General features: G+C 42.5%; 1 protein-coding gene across 1 annotated transcript in view; it reads left to right on the top strand.

The window, feature by feature from the left end:
- Nucleotides 1–10,828: 10,828 nt before the first annotated feature.
- The window catches only part of LOC112237877 (protein LRATD1), a 13,057-nt gene continuing 2,283 nt past the window's right edge, over nt 10,829–21,602 (top strand). Inside the window, exons 1-2 of the mRNA XM_024406470.2 lie at nt 10,829–10,979; nt 11,521–11,692. Of these exons, the coding sequence (XP_024262238.1) occupies nt 11,564–11,692 (129 nt within the window). The 5' untranslated portion in view covers nt 10,829–10,979; nt 11,521–11,563. The remainder of the gene's footprint in view (nt 10,980–11,520; nt 11,693–21,602) is intronic.

Genomic DNA, 21,602 nt, shown 5'->3' with positions numbered 1-21,602 from the left:
CGCCTCTAGCCTCCTAGCCCTTTCACACCGCCTCTAGCCTCCTAGCCCTTTCACACCGCCTCTAGCCTCCTAGCCCTTTCACACCTCCTCTAGCCTCCTAGTCTTTTCACACCTCCTCTAGCCTCCTAGTCTTTTCAGACCGTCTCTAGCCTCCTAGTCTTTTCACACCGCCTCTAGCCTCCTAGTCTTTTCACACCTCCTCTAGCCTCCTAGCCCATTCACTTTGTTGACTGATGTTTCCCCTCAAAAGCAACTTCCAATGTCCCTAAGCAATACGCTTTCTGGTCCCATTCGGGTTGATACTTAATTTTTTTATTTGAACATTTATTTAACTAGACAAGTCAGTTTAAAACAAATTCTTATTTACAATGACGGTCTACCCCGGCCAAACCCAGTTTACCCCCTGGCCAATTGTGCACAGCCCTATGGGTGTCGGCCAGATGTGACGCACCCTGGATTCAAACCAGGGTCTGTAGTGACGCTTCTTGCACTGAGATGCAGTGCCTCAGACCACTGCGCCACTCTGCAGAGCAAATATCATTACCAACAAAGACGTGTTGCCCAAACGTCCCTTCCACTAAAATGTGTAAAATGCTAACACCATGTCTTTCCAGGAGACGTGCAGCAAATCTTCTGCAAGAGGACCAAACGGTTGGTGGATAGGAAACCCTACACCACTTTAAGGGGGAGTCTTATCCAGCTGGCCGTTCACCGTAGACAGAACAAGCCCTTCGCCATGAGCACAAAGAGTCTCATTTTCCCCAGCTCACCATCGCCATGAGCACAGAGAGTCTCAGTTTCCCCAGCTCACCATCGCCATGAGCACAGAGAGTCTCAGTTTCCCCAGCTCACCATCGCCATGAGCACAGAGAGTCTCAGTTTCCCCAGCTCACCATCGCCATGAGCACAGAGAGTCTCAGTTTCCCCAGCTCACCATCACCATGAGCACAGAGAGTCTCAGTTTCCCCAGCTCACCATCGCCAGTGTACCAAAGTCAGATAAAGGACTATGGCTGTGTTTACACAGACAGCCTAATTCTGATATTTTTAGATTAGGGTTGGAGTTAAAACCTACAGGAGGGTCTCTCTCCTGGAACAGGGTTGGAACAGGGTTGGAGTTAAAACCTACAGGAGGGTCTCTCTCCAGGAACAGGGTTGGAGTTAAAACCTACAGGAGGGTAGCTCTCTAGGAACAGGGTTGGAGTTAAAACCTACAGGAGGGTCTCTCTCCAGGAACAGGGTTGGAACAGGGTTGGAGTTAAAACCTACAGGAGGGTCTCTCTCCAGGAACAGGGTTGGAGTTAAAACCTACAGGAGTGTCTCTCTCCAGGAACAGGGTTGGAGTTAAAAGCTACAGGAGGGTATCTCTCCAGGAACAGGGTTGGAGTTAAAACCTACAGGAGGGTATCTCTCCAGGAACAGGGTTGGAGTTAAAACCTACAGGAGGGTATCTCCAGGAACAGGGTTGGAGTTAAAACCTACAGGAGGGTATCTACAGGAACAGGGTTGGATTTAAAACCTACAGGAGGGTCTCTCTCCAGGAACAGGGTTGGAGTTAAAACCTACAGGAGGGTATCTCCAGGAACTGGGTTGGAGTTAAAACCTACAGGAGGGCCTCTCTCCAGGAACAGGGTTGGAGTTAAAACCTACAGGAGGGTCTCTCTCCAGGAACAGGGTTGGAGTTAAAACCTACAGGAGGGTCTCTCTCCAGGAACAGGGTTGGAGTTAAAACCTACAGGAGGGTCTCTCTCCAGGAACAGGGTTGGATTTAAAACCTACAGGAGGGTTTCTCTCCAGGAACAGGGTTGGAGTTAAAACCTACAGGAGGGTATCTCCAGGAACTGGGTTGGAGTTAAAACCTACAGGAGGGTCTCTCTCCAGGAACAGGGTTGGAGTTAAAACCTACAGGAGGGTCTCTCTCCAGGAACAGGGTTGGAGTTAAAACCTACAGGAGGGTCTCTCCAGGAACAGGGTTGGAGTTAAAACCTACAGGAGGGTATCTCCAGGAACAGGGTTGGAGTTAAAACCTACAGGAGGGTATCTCCAGGAACAGGGTTGGATTTAAAACCTACAGGAGGGTCTCTCTCCAGGAACAGGGTTGGAGTTAAAACCTACAGGAGGGTATCTCCAGGAACTGGGTTGGAGTTAAAACCTACAGGAGGGTCTCTCTCCAGGAACAGGGTTGGAGTTAAAACCTACAGGAGGGTCTCTCTCCAGGAACAGGGTTGGAGTTAAAACCTACAGGAGGGTCTCTCTCCAGGAACAGGGTTGGATTTAAAACCTACAGGAGGGTTTCTCTCCAGGAACAGGGTTGGAGTTAAAACCTACAGGAGGGTATCTCCAGGAACTGGGTTGGAGTTAAAACCTACAGGAGGGTCTCTCTCCAGGAACAGGGTTGGAGTTAAAACCTACAGGAGGGTCTCTCTCCAGGAACAGGGTTGGAGTTAAAACCTACAGGAGGGTCTCTCTCCAGGAACAGGGTTGGAGTTAAAACCTACAGGAGGGTATCTCCAGGAACAGGGTTGGAGTTAAAACCTACAGGAGGGTCTCTCTCAGGAACAGGGTTGGAGAGCCCTGATGGAGAAGAACCACCATCAAATAAATATGGATGTTTTTCTTATCAATCCTCGAAATTTGTCCAGCCTTTATGGATTCACAGAATAAATGTATATAATCTGTACAGGGCTCTGTGGCATCAAACAAAGGCTAGACATTCAGATGTCCACAGAATGTTTATTTATCAATATCTAAATACATGGAAGTGTTTGCTAACTCAGGAGAACTAGAATTCAATAACAGTGTTATACGGTAAAAGTAACATACAAAAATAATAGTATCAAGTGTAGGTCAGTTCAGTGTGTCGGAGAGTGTCTCAGGTGTAGAGACACACAAGTGCAGAGAAATGTAATTACAAACTGTTACACCAGATAATGTGATTTACCCAAAGAGTTTTTGCTGACATCTTGTCTATTTCAAGTCTTCTCTCATTGATGGAGACGGGTGGGTGTCCATACCAAAGTACTGCTCGTCATGGTAACAGAGACAGGTGTCCACACCAAAGTACTGCTCGTCATGGTAACAGAGACAGGTGTCCACACCAAAGTACTGCTCGTCATGGTAACAGAGACAGGTGTCCACACCAAAGTACTGCTCGTCATGGTAACAGAGACAGGTGTCCACACCAAAGTACTGCTCATCATGGTAACAGAGACCTGGTAGGTGTCCACACCACAGTACTGCTCGTCATGGTAACAGAGACAGGTAGGTGTCCACACCAAAGTGCTGCTCGTCATGGTAACAGAGACAGGTAGGTGTCCACACCAAAGTACTGCTCGTCATGGTAACAGAGACAGGTAGGTGTCCACACCAAAGTACTGCTCGTCATGGTAACAGAGACAGGTAGGTGGGTGTCCACACCAAAGTACTGCTTGTCATGGTAACAGAGACAGGTAGGTATCCACACCAAAGTACTGCTCGTCATGGTAACAGAGACAGGTAGGTGTCCACACCAAAGTGCTGCTCGTCATGGTAACAGAGACAGGTAGGTGTCCACACCAAAGTACTGCTCGTCATGGTAACAGAGACAGGTAGGTGGGTGTCCACACTAAAGTACTGCTCGTCATGGTAACAGAGACAGGTAGGTGTCCACACCAAAGTACTGCTCGTCATGGTAACAGAGACAGGTAGGTGTCCACACCAAAGTACTGCTCGTCATGGTAACAGAGACCTGTCTCCATCCATGAGTGAGAAGACCTGAAATAGACACGATGGCTGAAGTACTGCATGGTGGCTGAAGTACTGCATGGTGGCTGAAGTACTGCATGGTGGCTGAAGTACTGCATGGTGGCTGAAGTACTGCATGGTGGCTGAAGTACTGCATGGTGGCTGAAGTACTGCACGGTGGCTGAAGTACTGCACGGTGGCTGAAGTACTGCACGGTGGCTGAAGTACTGCACGGTGGCTGAAGTACTGCATGGTGGCTGAAGTACTGCATGGTGGCTGAAGTACTGCATGGTGGCTGAAGTACTGCATGGTGGCTGAAGTACTGCACGGTGGCTGAAGTATTGCATGGTGGCTGAAGTACTGCATGGTGGCTGAAGTACTGCACGGTGGCTGAAGTACTGCATGGTGGCTGAAGTACTGCACGGTGGCTGAAGTACTGCACGGTGGCTGAAGTACTGCACGGTGGCTGAAGTACTGCACGGTGGCTGAAGTACTGCACGGTGGCTGAAGTACTGCACGGTGGCTGAAGTACTGCATGGTGGCTGAAGTACTGCATGGTGGATTAGTTTATGGAGCAAAAAAAGTCAACATATTCAGACCAACTGGCAACTGGACACCGATATTTTATGAGATTCCTGTTTCCCCGAACTCGAGGACAAAGATGACATCGTTAATTAAGTTCACTCATCAGGCTTGGTTCTGTTTTCTTGTCTAGTCTCTTCTTTATATCTCTCCATGTTCGTTATTATGAAACTCACCAACTGCTTCCTGCTTCCTGACTCCCTGCGTCTCCGTTACAGAATAGCCTCAACAAACGGAAACAGCATATAATTAAGACATCTCCCAAATGGTCGGCGAACAGTGACACCTACCTCGACCAACACCACGACTAGCTGGCGCAACTGGGGACGGCTTTGAATGAGGTTCCTCAACGCTTTACCCAAGGGGCATCACCTCCAATTAGCTGAGGATTCTCTACCACCAGTCGACCCAGCGAGCCAGCACCCCAGCCCAGCGAGCCAGCACCCCAGCCCATCCAGCAGTCCGCCCTGGTCAGTGATTCCCGATTGTCCCCCCCGGACAAATATGAAGAGAATCCATCTAAATGCCTTTGCTTCCTCCTCCACTATTTCACCCATCAGATGGGAGCCCCCACCACGAGAGGTCCAAGGATCACCACTTTATTTCAAGAATGTGAAATGTCAGAACTATAGTAAAGAGAATGATTTATTTCAGCTCTTATTTCTTTCATCACATTCTCAGTGGGTCAGAAGTTTACATACACTCAATTAGTATTTGGTACAATTGCCTTTAAATTGTTTAACTTGGGTCAAACATTTCAGGTAGACTTCCACAAGCTTCCCACAATAAGTTGGGTGAATTTTGGCCCATTCCTCCTGACAGAGCTGGTGTAACAGAGTCCGGTTTGTAGGCCTCCTTGCTCGCACACGCTTTTCAGTTCTGCCCACAAATTTTCTATAGGATTGAGGTCAGGGCTTTGTGATGGCCACTCCAATACCATGGCTTTGTTGTCCTTAAGCCATTTTGCCACAAATTTGGAAGTATGCTTGGGGTCATTGTCCATTTGGAAGACCCATTTGTGACCGAGCTTGAGCTTCCTGACTGATGTCTTGAGATGTTTATACACACTACCACTCAAAAGTTTGGGGTCACTTAGAAATGTCCTTGTTTTTTAAAGACAAGCACATTTTTTTGTCCATTAAAATAACATCAAATTGATCAGTACAGTAGACATTGTTAATGTTGTAAATGACTATTGTAGCTGGAAACGGCTGTTTTTTAATGGAATATCCACATAGCCAGGGCTTGAGGAGGGCGGTCACCTGTGTTTGTGAGGCAGAGAACCCAAGTTCACGCCTGGTATGGGCAAAATCAGGAAGTGGAACACGCTAAGAAACCCTGAAAAAGCTGCGTCACCCCAATAGATTTATATAACAGATTTAACACCATGGACAGTTCCATATATATGTAGAGAGAAAATAGATGGGGAGAGAAAAGATGGGGAGAGAAAAAGAAAAGATGGGGAGAGGGAGAGAGAAAAAAGAGAGACAGAGAGAAGAGAGAGAAGTGGGGAGGGAGAGAGAGAGAGAGAGAGAGAGAGAGACAGAGAGAGAGAGAGAGCGCTAGCTGACCACCCCTCCTGGAACCAGAAAATGTTTCTTTACCTCTCTCCCTCCATCCAGCACTCCCTTTTTCTATAGCCCTGGATAAGGGTAATATCTGAAGCCTTTTCAATGTCACGCACCATCAAATATCAACCGTGTGTTTTTCCGTTTCCTTGGGAAACGCACACACACACAGCTAGAATATATAATATTATTTCGATGTGTTGTTTCACAGATGGACAGGCAGCCTAGGGCAATATTACATTATAATAATATACACTGTATAACAGCAACTATTCCTACTTAATCTATTTAGTAACTACAATCCCTTGGTGTATGTCATGTATTTTATTGTTTTCTATTTTATTATTTTTTAATGTATTTTAATGTATTCCATTGTAGTGTAGTGTAGTGTAGTGTAATTGTAATGTATTTTGTAGTGTAATGTATGTCCATGTAGTGTATGTGTGTATTGTATTGTAATGTATGTAGTGTAATGTAGTGTAGTTAGTGTAGTGTATTGTAGTGTAGTGTAGTGTAATGTATGTAGTGTAGTGTATTGTAGTGTAATGTATGTAGTGTAGTGTGTATTGTAGTGTAGTGTAGTGTAGTGTAGTGTATTGTGTAGTGTAGTGTAGTGTAGTGTAGTGTAGTGTGTGTAGTGTAGTGTAGTGTAGTGTAGTAGTGTAGTGTATTGTATTGTATTGTATTGTATTGTGTTGTAGTGTAGTGTATTGTAGTGTAGTGTATTGTAGTGTAGTGTAGTAGTGTAGTGTAGTGTAGTGTAGTGTAGTGTAATGTATTGTAGTGTATTGTAATGTAGTGTAGTGTATTGTAATGTATTGTAGTGTAGTATATTGTAATGTATTGTATTGTATTGTATTGTATTGTAGTGTAGTATATTGTAGTGTAGTGTATTGTATTGTATTGTAATGTATTGTATTGTAATGTATTGTAATGTATTGTAATGTATTGTATGTAGTATATTGTAATGTATTGTATTGTATTGTATTGTATTGTATGTAGTATATTGTATTGTAGTGTATTGTATTGTATTGTAATGTATTGTATTGTAATGTATTGTAATGTATTGTATTGTATTGTAATGTATTGTATTGTATTGTAATTATTGTATTATTGTAATGTATTGTAATGTATTGTAGTGTATTAGTTATTGTATTGTATTGTAATGTATTGTATTGTAATGTATTGTATTGTAATGTATTGTATTGTATTGTATTGTAGTGTATTGTATTGTATTGTAATGTATTGTATTGTATTGTAATGTATTGTATTGTATTGTATTGTATGTATTGTATTGTATTGTATTTAATGTATTGTATGTATTGTATTGTAATGTATTGTATTGTAAATGTATTGTATGTATTGTAGTGTAGTGTAATGTATTGTAATGTATTGTATTGTAATGTATTGTAGTGTATTGTAGTGTAGTGTATTGTAATGTATTGTAGTGTATTGTATTGTAATGTATTGTATTGTATTGTAATGTATTGTAGTGTATTGTAGTGTATTGTAATGTAATGTAATGTGTATTTTAATGTATTGTATTGTTTTGTATTGTATTGCATTGTAATATATAGTTTTATATTGTATTATTTGTATTGTATTGTTTTGTATTGTATTGCATTGTAATATATATTTTATATTGTATTATTTTGTATTGTATTGTTTTATATTGTAATGTATTTTATGTTATTTTATATTGTTTATTTTGTATTGTATTGTTTTATATTGTAATGTATAATGTTTTTTTATATTGTAAGTGTTGTTTTGTATTGTAATGTATTATTTTAAATGGTAATGTAACGTGCTTCTACACCTGCATTGTTGTTTTGTTTTAGGCTTTTCTGTAACTTTGTATTGATGTACAAAGGGCTATATAAATAAATTTGATTTGATTTGATTAATGTAGCAGGTCATATTTAGTACAGTAAGTCCCTTGGTGTATGATTGTAGCCTATTGTAGCAGCACGTTAGCAAGGTAATATAATATTGTAGAGGTTCGTAAACGGGTCAGAGTCAGGCAGATACAGAACGCCAGGCAGGCTCAGGGTCAGGCCAGGCAGAATGGTCAGAACCGGGTAAAAAAGGGAACAGAACTTGAGAAGGCAGGGAGATGGGAAAACATGCTGGTAAGTCCTGACAACACAAGACAAACTGCCAACAGACAAACAGAGAACACAGGTATAAATACATTGGGGATAATGAGGAAGATGGGAGACACCTGGAGGGGGGTGAAGACAAGCAAAAAGACAGGTGAAACAGATCAGTGTGACAGTAGCAGCATGTTAGTGGGGTAATATAATATAGTAGCAGCATGTTACTATAATGATATACTATAGTATAGCATGTTAGTGAGGTAATATACTATAGTAGCAGCATGTTAGTGAGGTAATATAATATAGTAGCAGCATGTTAGTGAGGTAATATAATATAGTAGCAGCATGTTAGTGAGGTAATATAATATAGTAGCAGCATGTTAGTGAGGTAATATAATATAATAGCAGCATGTTAGTGAGGTAATATAATATAGTAGCAGCATGTTAGTGAGGTAATATAATATAATAGCAGCATGTTAGTGAGGTAATATAATATAGTAGTAGCATGTTAGTGAGGTAATATACTATAGTAGCAGCATGTTAGTGAGGTAATATAATATAGTAGTAGCATGTTAGTGAGGTAATATAATATTGTAGTAGCATGTTAGTGAGGTAATATAATATTGTAGTAGCATGTTAGTGAGGTAATATAATATAGTAGTAGCATGTTAGTGAGGTAATATAATATAGTAGTAGCATGTTAGTGAGGTAATATAATATAGTAGTAGCATGTTAGTGAGGTAATATAATATAGTAGTAGCATGTTAGTGAGGAAATATAATATTGTAGTAGCATGTTAGTGAGGTAATATAATATAGTAGTAGCATGTTAGTGAGGTAATATAATATTGTAGTAGCATGTTAGTGAGGTAATATAATAGCAGCATGTTAGTGAGGTAATATAATATAGTAGTAGCATGTTAGTGAGGTAATATAATATTGTAGTAGCATGTTAGTGAGGTAATATAATATAGTAGTAGCATGTTAGTGAGGTAATATAATATTGTAGTAGCATGTTAGTGAGGTAATATAATAGCAGCATGTTAGTGAGGTAATATAATATAGTAGTAGCATGTTAGTGAGGTAATATAATATAGTAGCAGCATGTTAGTGAGGTAATATAATATAGTAGCAGCATGTTAGTGAGGTAATATAATATAGTAGTAGCATGTTAGTGAGGTAATATAATATAGTAGCAGCATGTTAGTGAGGTAATATAATATAGTAGCAGCATGTTAGTGAGGTAATATAATAGCAGCATGTTAGTGAGGTAATATAATATAGTAGCTGCATAGCATGTTAGTGTGAGGTAATATAATATAGTAGTAGCATGTTAGTGAGGTAATATAATATAGTAGTAGCATGTTAGTGAGGTAATATAATATTGTAGTAGCATGTTAGTGAGGTAATATAATATAGTAGTAGCATGTTAGTGAGGTAATATAATATAGTAGTAGCATGTTAGTGAGGTAATATAATATAGTAGTAGCATGTTAGTGAGGTAATATAATATAGTAGTAGCATGTTAGTGAGGAAATATAATATAGTAGTAGCATGTTAGTGAGATAATATAATATAGTAGCAGCATGTTAGTGAGGTAATATAATATAGTAGCAGCATGTTTCTTAGCCTCTCTGTCAGGCTTCCTCCTCCCTATAACAACGACAGCAACAATTACACCTCTGTCTGTCTAGTGTTCTTCATTTCCTCCAACAACAGCAACAATCACACCTCTGTCTGACTAGTATTCTTCATTCCTCCGACAACAACAATCACACCTCTGTCTGTCTAGTATTCTTCATTCCTCCAACAACAGCAACAATCACACCTCTGTCTGTCTAGTATTCTTCATTCCTCCAACAACAACAACAATCACACCTCTGTCTGTCTAGTATTCTTCATTCCTCCAACAACAACAACAATTACACCTCTGTCTGTCTAGTGTTCTTCATTTCCTCCAACAACAGCAACAATCACACCTCTGTCTGACTAGTATTCTTCATTCCTCCGACAACAACAATCACACCTCTGTCTGTCTAGTATTCTTCATTCCTCCAACAACAGCAACAATCACACCTCTGTCTGTCTAGTATTCTTCATTCCTCCAACAACAACAACAATCACACCTCTGTCTGTCTAGTGTTCTTCATTCCTCCAACAACAGCAACAATCACACCTCTGTCTGTCTAGTGTTCTTCATTCCTCCGACAACAGCAACAATCACACCTCTGTCTGTCTAGTGTTCTTCATTCCTCCGACAACAGCAACAATTACACCTCTGTCTGTCTAGTATTCTTCATTCCTCCAACAACAGCAACAATCACACCTCTGTCTGTCTAGTATTCTTCATTCCTCCAACAACAGCAACAATCACACCTCTGTCTGTCTAGTATTCTTCATTCCTCCAACAACAACAACAATCACACCTCTGTCTGTCTAGTATTCTTCATTCCTCCAACAACAACAACAATCACACCTCTGTCTGTCTAGTATTCTTCATTCCTCCAACAACAACAACAATCACACCTCTGTCTGTCTAGTGTTCTTCATTCCTCCGACAACAAAACCACGCCACAGTAAAGACCGCAAAAAAAGTATACAGAGCCAAGGGTGAAAGCAACGTTGCTGTGTATGGGTAGTTTACCTGAAGTGTGTAGGGCCCTTAACGAATCCCAATCACCACGCGTTGCTCTGCGCCCACGCTATTGGAGGCTGGCTTGAATGACGTTAGAATTGGCCTTTCTGATTGGCCGAGCAGGGACAGGAAAGTGCCCCTAGACCAATGGGCTGCGTCAAAGGGCAGATGTTGCGGCTGAAGGCGGAGCTCTCCGAGTTACTTAAAGACGCGAGGTTGAGAAAACACTAGTAAAGCACACAGGGCTGCGGGAGTACAGAGGGGAAGAAGAGAGAGAACGAACGGAGAAATAGAAAAGAGAGGGACAGGGAGGGAGTAGAGAAGACCGTGGAGCCCGCGGCACTGATGGAACAACAGGATATATAACCGTTCCCTGGGTAACTGCTTCTATTACTCCGGTGTTTTTCCCTGGTGCATTATGGCCTCTAAATTAGCCTTTATTTTTTCCCCCCACGGTGCATCCAAACTGATCAAGGATAATACATCTGAAGCATTCAGTCGGCGCGCACTTCTCTTCTCCGTGGAAGACTGGAGATTTCACCTCCCTCTCTCTCTGTCTCTCTCTTTCTCTCTCTCTCTAGCCAGCTGCTATTTTATCATTCAGTCCACCAGAGGGTATGATTAGCTAAAGGCATGTGATGAGAGCCACGGACTAAATCATTGATTGCTTTCTCGTCTTTCAAGCGAACTGGGCTCAATAACTCGAGTGTGTTGATCATTTATGATCATCTATGTGGCTGTTGACTGTTACATGAATGTACTGGATACTGCTGTGATTCTGTGTAGCTGAAAGCCGACCGGAGTTGTGTACTGGAGCCTTTTGTCTGTTCTTTCCCCACAGTAACATATCTGTCCCCTTCTCTCCCCTCTCTCTCCTTCCACCCTCCCTCTCTCTCTTTCCTTCCCTCCCTACCCCAGACACCGTATTCCATGCCTCTCCTCTGTCGGGGCCTCGTCATTGATGGGCAACCACTTGGACCGTATCACCCATCTCAGCTACAGCGAGCTGCCAACCGGCGATCCGTCCGGAGTGGAGAAAGAGGAGCTCAGGGTCGGCGTAGCTTACTTCTTCTCCGACGAAGAGGAAGAGGTGGATATTACTTATTTGTATCATTTAGTGTTGTCTGTCTTGTGTGTATTCCATCGGGGACCACGTTGGAAACAAATTGGCATCGCTTTAACCCTCAAGCTACCAACATATTGTAACACACATTATTTACCAACTGGGGTCAATTTGACCACAAGAATAAACTATTAGGGGGAAGAAAAGAAAACAATTATAGTAAATTATCTATGTATATCTTATTAATTAGGATATTCTGTCAAAATAATTTTAGGGTAAATAATAATTGTGTAATAATCATGGGGTAAAAACCACTGCATTTTAAAGGGGCATGTACACCAACATTTGAAATGTACTTCATTTTACTGTCAAGAAAAGCCATTAAATTCACTTCAAAAACGGATCCTTAAGAGACATCGACGAAACATATGGCATCGTTCTCTGATTTACCCAACAGACAGCATTTACATCACTGTTAGTGAAACAATCAGAGTGGTAGGGGTTATGGCATCGTTCTCTGATTTACCCAACAGACAGCATTTACATCACTGTTAGTGAAACAATCAGAGTGGTAGGGGTTATGGCACCGTTCTCTGATTTACCCAACAGACAGCATTTACATCACTGTTAGTGAAACAATCAGAGTGGTAGGGGTTATGGCATCGTTCTCTGATTTACCCAACAGACAGCATTTACATCACTGTTAGTGAAACAATCAGAGTGGTAGGGGTTATGGCATCGTTCTCTGATTTACCCAACAGACCGCATTTACATCACTGTTAGTGAAACAATCAGAGTGGTAGGGGTTATGGCATCGTTCTCTGATTTACCCAACAGACAGCATTTACATCACTGTTAGTGAAACAATCAGAGTGGTAGGGGTTATGGCATCGTTCTCTGATTTACCCAACAGACAGCATTTACATCACTGTTAGTGAAACAATCAGAGTGGTAGGGGTTATGGCATCGTTCTCTGATTTACCCAACAGACAGCATTTACATCACTGTTAGTGAAACAATCAGAGCGGTAGGGGTTATGGCAGCATTTTCCACAAAGGTCCACATCTTGTAAGTCACTTCGATCCAAAGGTCCACATCTTGTAAGTCACTTCTGAACCAAATGTCCACATCTTGTAAATCACTTCGATCCAAAGGTCCACATCTTGTAAGTCACTTCTGAACCAAATGTCCACATCTTGTAAATCACTTCGATCCAAAGGTCCACATCTTGTAAATCACTTCGATCCAAAGGTCCACATCTTGTAAGTCAATTCAATCCAAAGGTCCATATCTTGTAAGTCAATTCAATCCAAAGGTCCATATCTTGTAAGTCAATTCAATCCAAATGATATGTCACCCTATTATCATAACAAGTTGCACATATATAATATCGGCGGATATTTTTGCAAATCTGGTATTTCTAACACATTGTCCTATTTTTCTGAGAATACACACCAATACAGCACTATGTCAATTCAGAGGGAAGCTGGTTTCTGGACTACAGTTCTACCAAGTGTTCCTACCACTGACAGACTTGTATGAGCTGCATATATCTAAGGTGATTTAGATGTGTACACAGTCATACCTAGTTATAACTTATGTACGCGCCCATGTTTATCTATGTATGACAAATTGAGCTCCCGAGTGGCGCAGCGGTCTAAGGCACTGCATCTCAGTGCTAGAGGCATCACTACAGACACCCTGGTTCGATCCCGGGCTGTATCACAACCGGCCGTGAGGGTGGCGGCACAGTTGGCCCAGCGTCGTCCGGGTTACGGGGGGGTTTATGCCGGGATAGGCCGTCATTGTAAATAAGAATTGGTTCTTAACTGACTTGCCTGGTTCAATAAAGGTTAAATAAAAACATTTATAAATAAATAAAGGTATAAATAAAATATATAAAGGTGTTCCATCTCTCCAGATGTGTCATGTCCAGACCTTAGTATTCTTTGTTTTCTTTATTAGTTTGGTCAGGGTGTGACAAGGGGTGGTCTGTTGTGTTTTTGTCCTGTCTAGGGTTTTTGCCCTGTCTAGGGTTTTTGTATGTTTATAGGGTTGTTTCACTAGTCTAGGTGTTTTGTATGTCTATGGTTGCCAAGATTGGTTCTCAATTAGAGGCAGCTGTTTATGGTTGTCTCTGATTGGGAACCATATTTAGGCAGCCATATTCCTTGGGTAATTTGTGGGTGATTGTCTATGTGTTAGTTGCCTGTGTCTGCACTTATCATATATAGCGTCACGTTCAGTTTGTTGTTTTGTAAGTTTGTTTGAGTGTTCTTCGTTTCGTTAAATAAGAAGATGTATTCATCTCACGCTGCACCTTGGTCTCATCCACAACAACGAACGTGACAAGATGATCTGTCTATCTGGTCAAAATCCCTGATACTTGGCCCCCCCTTCCACCCTCTGAGGATATCTATAGCTTCATATTACTTCTCCGGACAAACCTGGTTTCAAATACTTTATTATATTTGGCCGAGAAGAACTACTTTTCAGAGAATACACACCAATTAATCAAATCAAATTTGATTGGTCACGTACACATTTTTGCAGATGTTTTTTGCGGGTGTAGAGAAATGCTTGTGTTCCTAGCTCCAACAGTGTAGTAGTATCTAACTAAATCAAATCAAATGTATTTATATAGCCCTTCGTACATCAGCTGATATCTCAAAGTGCTGTACAGAAAACCCAGCCTAAAACCCCAAACAGCAAGCAATGCAGGTGTAGAAGCACGGTGGCTAGGAAAAACTCCCTAGAAAGGCCAAAACCTAGGAAGAAACCTAGAGAGGAACCAGGCTGTGGGGTGGCCAGTCCTCTTCTGGCTGTGCCGGGTGGAGATTATAACAGAACATGGCCAAGATGTTCAAATGTTCATAAATTACCAGCATGGTCCAATAATAATAAGGCAGAACAGTTGAAACTGGAGCAGCAGCACGGCCAGGTGGACTGGGGACAGCAAGTAGTCATCATGTCAGGTAGTCCTGGGGCATGTTCCTAGGGCTCAGGTCCTCCGAGAGAGAGAAAGAAAGAGAGAATTAGAGAGAGCACACTTAAATTCACATAGGACACCGAATAGGACAGGAGAAGTACTCCAGATATAACAAACTGACCCTAGCCCCCGACACATAAACTACTGCAGCATAAATACTGGAGGCTGAGACAGGAGGGGTCAGGAGACACTGTGGCCCCATCCGAGGACACCCCCGGACAGGGCCAAACAGGAAGGATATAACCCCACCCACTTTGCCAAAGCACAGCCCCCACACCACTAGAGGAATATCTTCAACCACCAACTTACCATCCTGAGACAAGGCTGAGTATAGCCCACAAAGATCTCCGCCACGGCACAACCCAAGGGGGGGCGCCAACCCAGACAGGAAGATCACATCAGTGACTCAACCCACTCTAGTGACGCACCCCTCCCAGGGACGGCATGGAAAAGCCCCAGTAATCCAGTGACTCAGCCCCTGTAATAGGGTTAGAGGCAGAGAATCCCAGTGGGAAGAGGGGAACTGGCCAGGCAGAGACAGCAAGGGCGGTTCGTTGCTCCAGAGCCTTTCCGTTCACCTTCCCACTCCTGGGCCAGACTACACTCAATCATATGACCCACTGAAGAGATGAGTCTTAGTAAAGACTTAAAGGTTGAGACCGAGTTTGCGTCTCTGACATGGGTAGGCAGACCGTTCCATAAAAATGGAGCTCTATAGGAGAAAGCCCTGCCTCCAGCTGTTTGCTTAGAAATTCTAGGGGGACAATTAGGAGGCCTGCGTCTTGTGACCGTAGTGTACGTGTAGGTATGTACGGCTGGACCAAATCAGAGAGATAGGTAGGAGCAAGCCCATGTAATGCTTTGTAGGTTAGCAGTAAAACCTTGAAATCAGCCCTTGCTTTGACAGGTAGCCAGTGTAGGGAGGCTAGCACTGGAGTAATATGATCAAATTTTGGGGTTCTAGTCAGGATTCTAGCAGCCGTATTTAGCACTAACTGAAGTTTATTTAGTGCTTTATCCGGGTAGCCGGAAAGTAGAGCATTGCAGTAGTCTAACCTAGAAGTGACAAAAGCATGGATACATTTTTATGCATCATTTTTGGACAGAAAGTTTTGTCTGAGTTTAATAATAGAACGTTTGCAGCCATCCAATTCCTTATGTCTGAAACACAGGCTTCTAGCGAGGGCAATTTTGGGGCTTCACCATGTTTCATTGAAATGTACAGCTGTGTGTCATCTGCATAGCAGTGAAAGTTAACATTATGTTTTCGAATGACATCCCCAAGAGGTAAAATATATAGTGAAAACAATAGTGGTTCGAAAACGGAACCTTGAGGAACACCGAAATCTACAGTTGATTTGTCAGAGGACAAACCATTCACAGAGACAAACTGATATCTTTCCGACAGATAAGATCTAAACCAGGCCAGAACTTGTCCGTGTAGACCAATTTGGGTTTCCAATCTCTCCAAAAGAATGTGGTGATCGATGGTATCAAAAGCAGCACTAAGGTCTAGGAGCACGAGGACAGATGCAGAGCCTCGGTCTGATGCCATTAAAAGGTCATTTACCACCTTCACAAGTGCAGTCTCAGTGCTATGATGGGGTCTAAAACCAGACTGAAGCATTTCGTATACATTGTTTGTCTTCAGGAAGGCAGCGAGTTGCTGTGCAACAGCCTTTTCAAAAAAAATTGAGAGGAATGGAAGATTCAATATAGGCAGATAGTTTTTTATATTTTCTGGGTCAAGGTTTGGCTTTTTCAAGAGAGGCTTTATTACTGCCACTTTTAGTGAGTTTGGTACACATCCGGTGGATAGAGAGCCGTTTATTATGTTCAACATAGGAGGGCCAAGCACAGGAAGCAGCTCTTTCAGTAGTTTAGTTGGAATAGGGTCCAGTATGCAGCTTGAAGGTTTAGAGGCCATGATTATTTTCATCATTGTGTCAAGAGATATAGTACTAAAACACTTGAGTGTCTCTCTTGATCCTAGGTCCTGGCAGAGTTGTGCAGACTCAGGACAAATGCTTGTGTTTCTAGCTCCAACAGTGCAGTAGTATCTAACTAAATGCTTGTGTTCCTAGCTCCAACAGTACAGTAATATCTAACTAAATGCTTGTGTTCCTAGCTCCAACAGTGCAGTAGTATCTAACTAAATGCTTGTGTTCCTAGCTCCAACAGTGCAGTAGTATCTAACTAAATGCTTGTGTTTCTAGCTCCAACAGCGCAGTAGCATCTAACTAAATGCTTGTGTTCCTAGCTCCAACAGTAATACCTAGCTAAATGCTTGTGTTCCTAGCTCCAACAGTAATACCTACCTAAATGCTTGTGTTCCTAGCTCCAACAGTAATACCTACCTAAATGCTTGTGTTCCTACTGTAGCTCCAACAGTGCAGTAGTATCTAACTAAATGCTTGTGTTCCTAGCTCCAACAGTAATACCTAACTAAATGCTAGTGTTCCTAGCTCCAACAGTAATACCTACCTAAATGCTAGTGTTCCTAGATCCAACAGTAATACCTACCTAAATGCTTGTGTTCCTAGCTCCAACAGTAATACCTACCTAAATGCTAGTGTTCCTAGTTCCAACAGTAATACCTACCTAAATGCTAGTGTTCCTAGCTCCAACAGTAATACCTACCTAAATGCTAGTGTTCCTAGCTCCAACAGTAATACCTACCTAAATGCTTGTGTTCCTAGCTCCAACAGTAATACCTACCTAAATGCTAGTGTTCCTAGCTCCAACAGTAATACCTACCTAAATGCTAGTGTTCCTAGCTCCAACAGTACAGTAATACCTACCTAAATGCTTGTGTTCCTAGCTCCAACAGTACAGTAATATCTAACAATTCACAACAATACACACATCTAAAAGTAAAAGAATAGAATTAAGATATTTAGAAATATGAGAAGGAGCAATGTCAGAGTTTACAAAACATTAGGAACACCTGCTCTTTCCATGAAACCTGATCCCTTGTTGATGTCAATCAGTGTCGATGAAGGGGAGGAGAAAAGAAGTTAAAGTTAAAGAAGGATTGTTTTTTTAAATAAAATACATTTGTGTACTTTTGAACCCTTTTTTCGTGGTATTGGTAGTTACAGTCTTGTCCCATCGCTGCAAATCCCCTACGGACTCGGAGAAGGTTGAGAGCTTCCTCCGAAACACGACCCTGCCAAGCCGGTGCACCTGGACCCTACAACCAATGACACACTTCTCACTTCACGCGGAAGCCAGCCGCACAGACGTGTCGAAGGAAACTCCCGGCTGGGCCAAACCCTCCCCTAACCCGAGATGACGCTGGGCCAAACCCTCCCCTAACCCGATCGACGCTGGGCCAAACCCTCCCCTAACCCGAGACGACGCTGGGCCAAACCCTCCCCTAACCCGAGACGACGCTGGGCCAATTGTGCGCCGCCTCATGGGTCTCCCGGTCACGGCCGGCTGTGAAACAGCCTGAGATCGAACCTAGGTCTGTAATGACGCCTTAGACCGCAGAGCCACTCGGGAGGAGGATTATTAAGCCTGGAGACAATTGAGATGTGGATTGTGTCATTCAGAGGGTGTGGAGTCCATGCCCCAACGAATTGAGGCTGTTCTGAGGGCAAAAGAGGGCCCAACTCAATATTAGGAAGGTGTTCCTAATGTTTTGTACATAATGGTGTGTATAGACAGTATGGACAGTAGTTATATAGGATGGTGTGTATAGACAGTAGTTATATAGGATGGCGTATATATACAGTAGTTATACAGGATGGTGTGTATAGACAGTAGTTATATAGGATGGTGTGTATAGACAGTAGTACAAGGTACAAATCTGTCGTTCTGCCCCTGAACAGGCAGTTAACACACTGTTCCTAGGCAATCATTGAAAATAAGAATTTGTTCTTAACTGACTTGCCTAGTTAAATAAAGGTAAAATAAAAATAAATCCCTGATATTCATACATGAATATCATAGTTTATAGTGTGATTTCCGTTACTGTCCATTGAGGTACTTAAAACCGTCTAAGAATCTCCCACCATAATAATTTAGTTATGTATTGCCTATAAGCTCGATAAATTCAGTAAACTCAGTATTATTTTGTGTGTTATTTCTTACATTAATTGTTGCATTATTACTTACAGCCCAAAATAAGTTTTGGAAATTCGGTCGATGGTCGCTCACCAGCATTTTGACCAGCAATGCAACTTTCCTAAAATGGATCCTTTGTTCGTACACCCCCCCCAAGGCATTTCCACTCCTCCCAGGGGCTGCTTCAAGATGCCGCCTACGGAGAAGAGGAATACAGAGTGGGCTTTTAGTCCAACTCAGCAGGCGTGCACACCATCCACCACTTCTGAGTATATTACTCGCTAATGCTCAGTCCCTGGACAATAAAGTAGACCAGCTCAGGGCGAGGATCTCCTTCCAGAGAGACATCAGGGACTGTAACATACTCTGTTTCACAGAATCATGGCTCTCTCCGGATGTACTGTTCCCGTCCATACAGCCAGCGGGGTTCACATCATAATACGTAACTCTCCGGGATAATGAAAGGTGGAGGGGTTTGTTTCGTTATGAACTAGTCATGGTGTGATTGCGATAACGTACAGGAACCTTTTGTTCACCCGATCTGAAATACCATCAAAGCATTCTCTTCGGTCGTCGTCACGGCTGTGTATATTTCTCCTCTACCCCAATACAGCTCTCTGTGTATCTGAGTACTGTATTGCAGTTCTATCAAGTATTTATACCAGTGGAGGACCATCTTTACCAGTGGCAGATTTTTAAATGCACATAAATAAGGTCATTTAGTTTTTTTTACACAGTCATACGATACGTTGTATTGAAAAGTCCAATCTCATAAGATGACATGGGGAGCTGTATCTCGACAGATAATCTGTCTATCTGGTCTAAATCACTGATACAGTACATGTTCCCCTCCATCCTCTGGTGGATAACTTGTTATTATGTCTCCAGAGAAACAAATAGAGGTCATATCTATCAAATTACTAAAGGCAAAATGAGGTGTTTTTGGCTGGCGTCAAAATGACCCCAAATAACTTACATTTGTAAATAATGCATATTGACATAGAAAGTCTAAACAATTATGTATTTGAATAATTGAAAACACTACATTTAGATTTAGATAAAACATATACCATGTAGGCCTACTCAGGATATCATGTAGTCCTACTCAGGATACCATACTTTTAGCCTATGATAAAACATATGCCTCTCAACGGGGGTCAAAATGACCCCAGTCGGTAGCTTGAGGGGTGTTGTAACCCTGGGCTTGTAGGCAGGATACCATGTAGGCCTACCCAGGATACCATGTAGGCCTACTCAGGATACCATGTAGGCCTACTCAGGATACCATGTAGTCCTACTCAGGATACCATGTAGTCCTACTCAGGATATCATGTAGGCCTACTCAGGATACCATGTAGTCCTACTCAGGATACCATGTAGTCCTACTCAGGATACCATGTAGGCCTACTCAGGATACCATGTAGGCCTACTCAGGATACCATGTAGTCCTACTCAGGATACCATGTAGTCCTACTCAGGATATCATGTAGGCCTACTCAGGATACCATGTAGTCCTACTCAGGATACCATGTAGTCCTACTCAGGATACCATGTAGGCCTACTCAGGATACCATGTAGTCCTACTCAGGATACCATGTAGTCCTACTCAGGATACCATGTAGGCCTACTCAGGATATCATGTAGTCCTACTCAGGATACCATGTAGGCCTACTCAGGATATCATGTAGTCCTACTCAGGATACCATGTAGGCCTACTCAGGATACCATGTAGGCCTACTCAGGATACCATGTAGTCCTACTCAGGATATCATGTAGACATACTCAGGATACCATGTAGTCCTACTCAGGATACCATGTAGTCCTACTCAGGATACCATGTAGTCCTACTCAGGATACCATGTAGGCCTACTCAGGATACCATGTAGTCCTACTCAGGATATCATGTAGTCCTACTCAGGATACTATGTAGTCCTACTCAGGATACCATGTAGGCCTACTCAGGATACCATGTAGGCCTACTCAGGATACCATGTAGTCCTACTCAGGATACCATGTAGTCCTACTCAGGATACCATGTAGTCCTACTCAGGATACCATGTAATCCTACTCAGGATATAATGTAGGCCTACTCAGGATACCATGTAGTCCTACTCAGGATACCATGTAGTCCTACTCAGGATATCATGTAGGCCTACTCAGGATGCCATGTAGTCCTACTCAGGATACCATGTAATCCTACTCAGGATATCATGTAGGTTCTACTCAGGATACCATGTAGGCCTACTCAGGATACCATGTAGGCCTACTCAGGATACCATGTAGGCCTACTCAGGATATCATGTAGGCCTACTCAGGATACCATGTAGTCCTACTCAGGATACCATGTAGTCCTACTCAGGATACCATGTAATCCTACTCAGGATATCATGTAGGCCTACTCAGGATACCATGTAGGCCTACTCAGGATACCATGTAATCCTACTCAGGATATCATGTAGGCCTACTCAGGATACCATGTAGGCCTACTCAGGATACCATGTAGGCCTACTCAGGATATCATGTAGGCCTACTCAGGATACCATGTAGTCCTACTCAGGATACCATGTAGTCCTACTCAGGATACCATGTAATCCTACTCAGGATATCATGTAGGCCTACTCAGGATACCATGTAATCGTACTCAGGATATCATGTAATCCTACTCAGGATATCATGTAGGCCTACTCAGGATACCATGTAGGCCTACTCAGGATACCATGTAGGCCTACTCAGGATATCATGTAGTCCTACTCAGGATACCATGTAGTCCTACTCAGGATACCATGTAGTCCTACTCAGGATACCATGTAATCCTACTCAGGATATCATGTAGGCCTACTCAGGATACCATGTAATCGTACTCAGGATATCATGTAG

This window comes from Oncorhynchus tshawytscha, linkage group LG18 (assembly GCF_018296145.1).
Source record: "Oncorhynchus tshawytscha isolate Ot180627B linkage group LG18, Otsh_v2.0, whole genome shotgun sequence".
Taxonomy (NCBI): Eukaryota; Metazoa; Chordata; class Actinopteri; order Salmoniformes; family Salmonidae; genus Oncorhynchus; species Oncorhynchus tshawytscha.
Note: the sequence above shows the minus strand (reverse complement) of the source record. Positions and strands in the feature narration are given on the sequence as shown.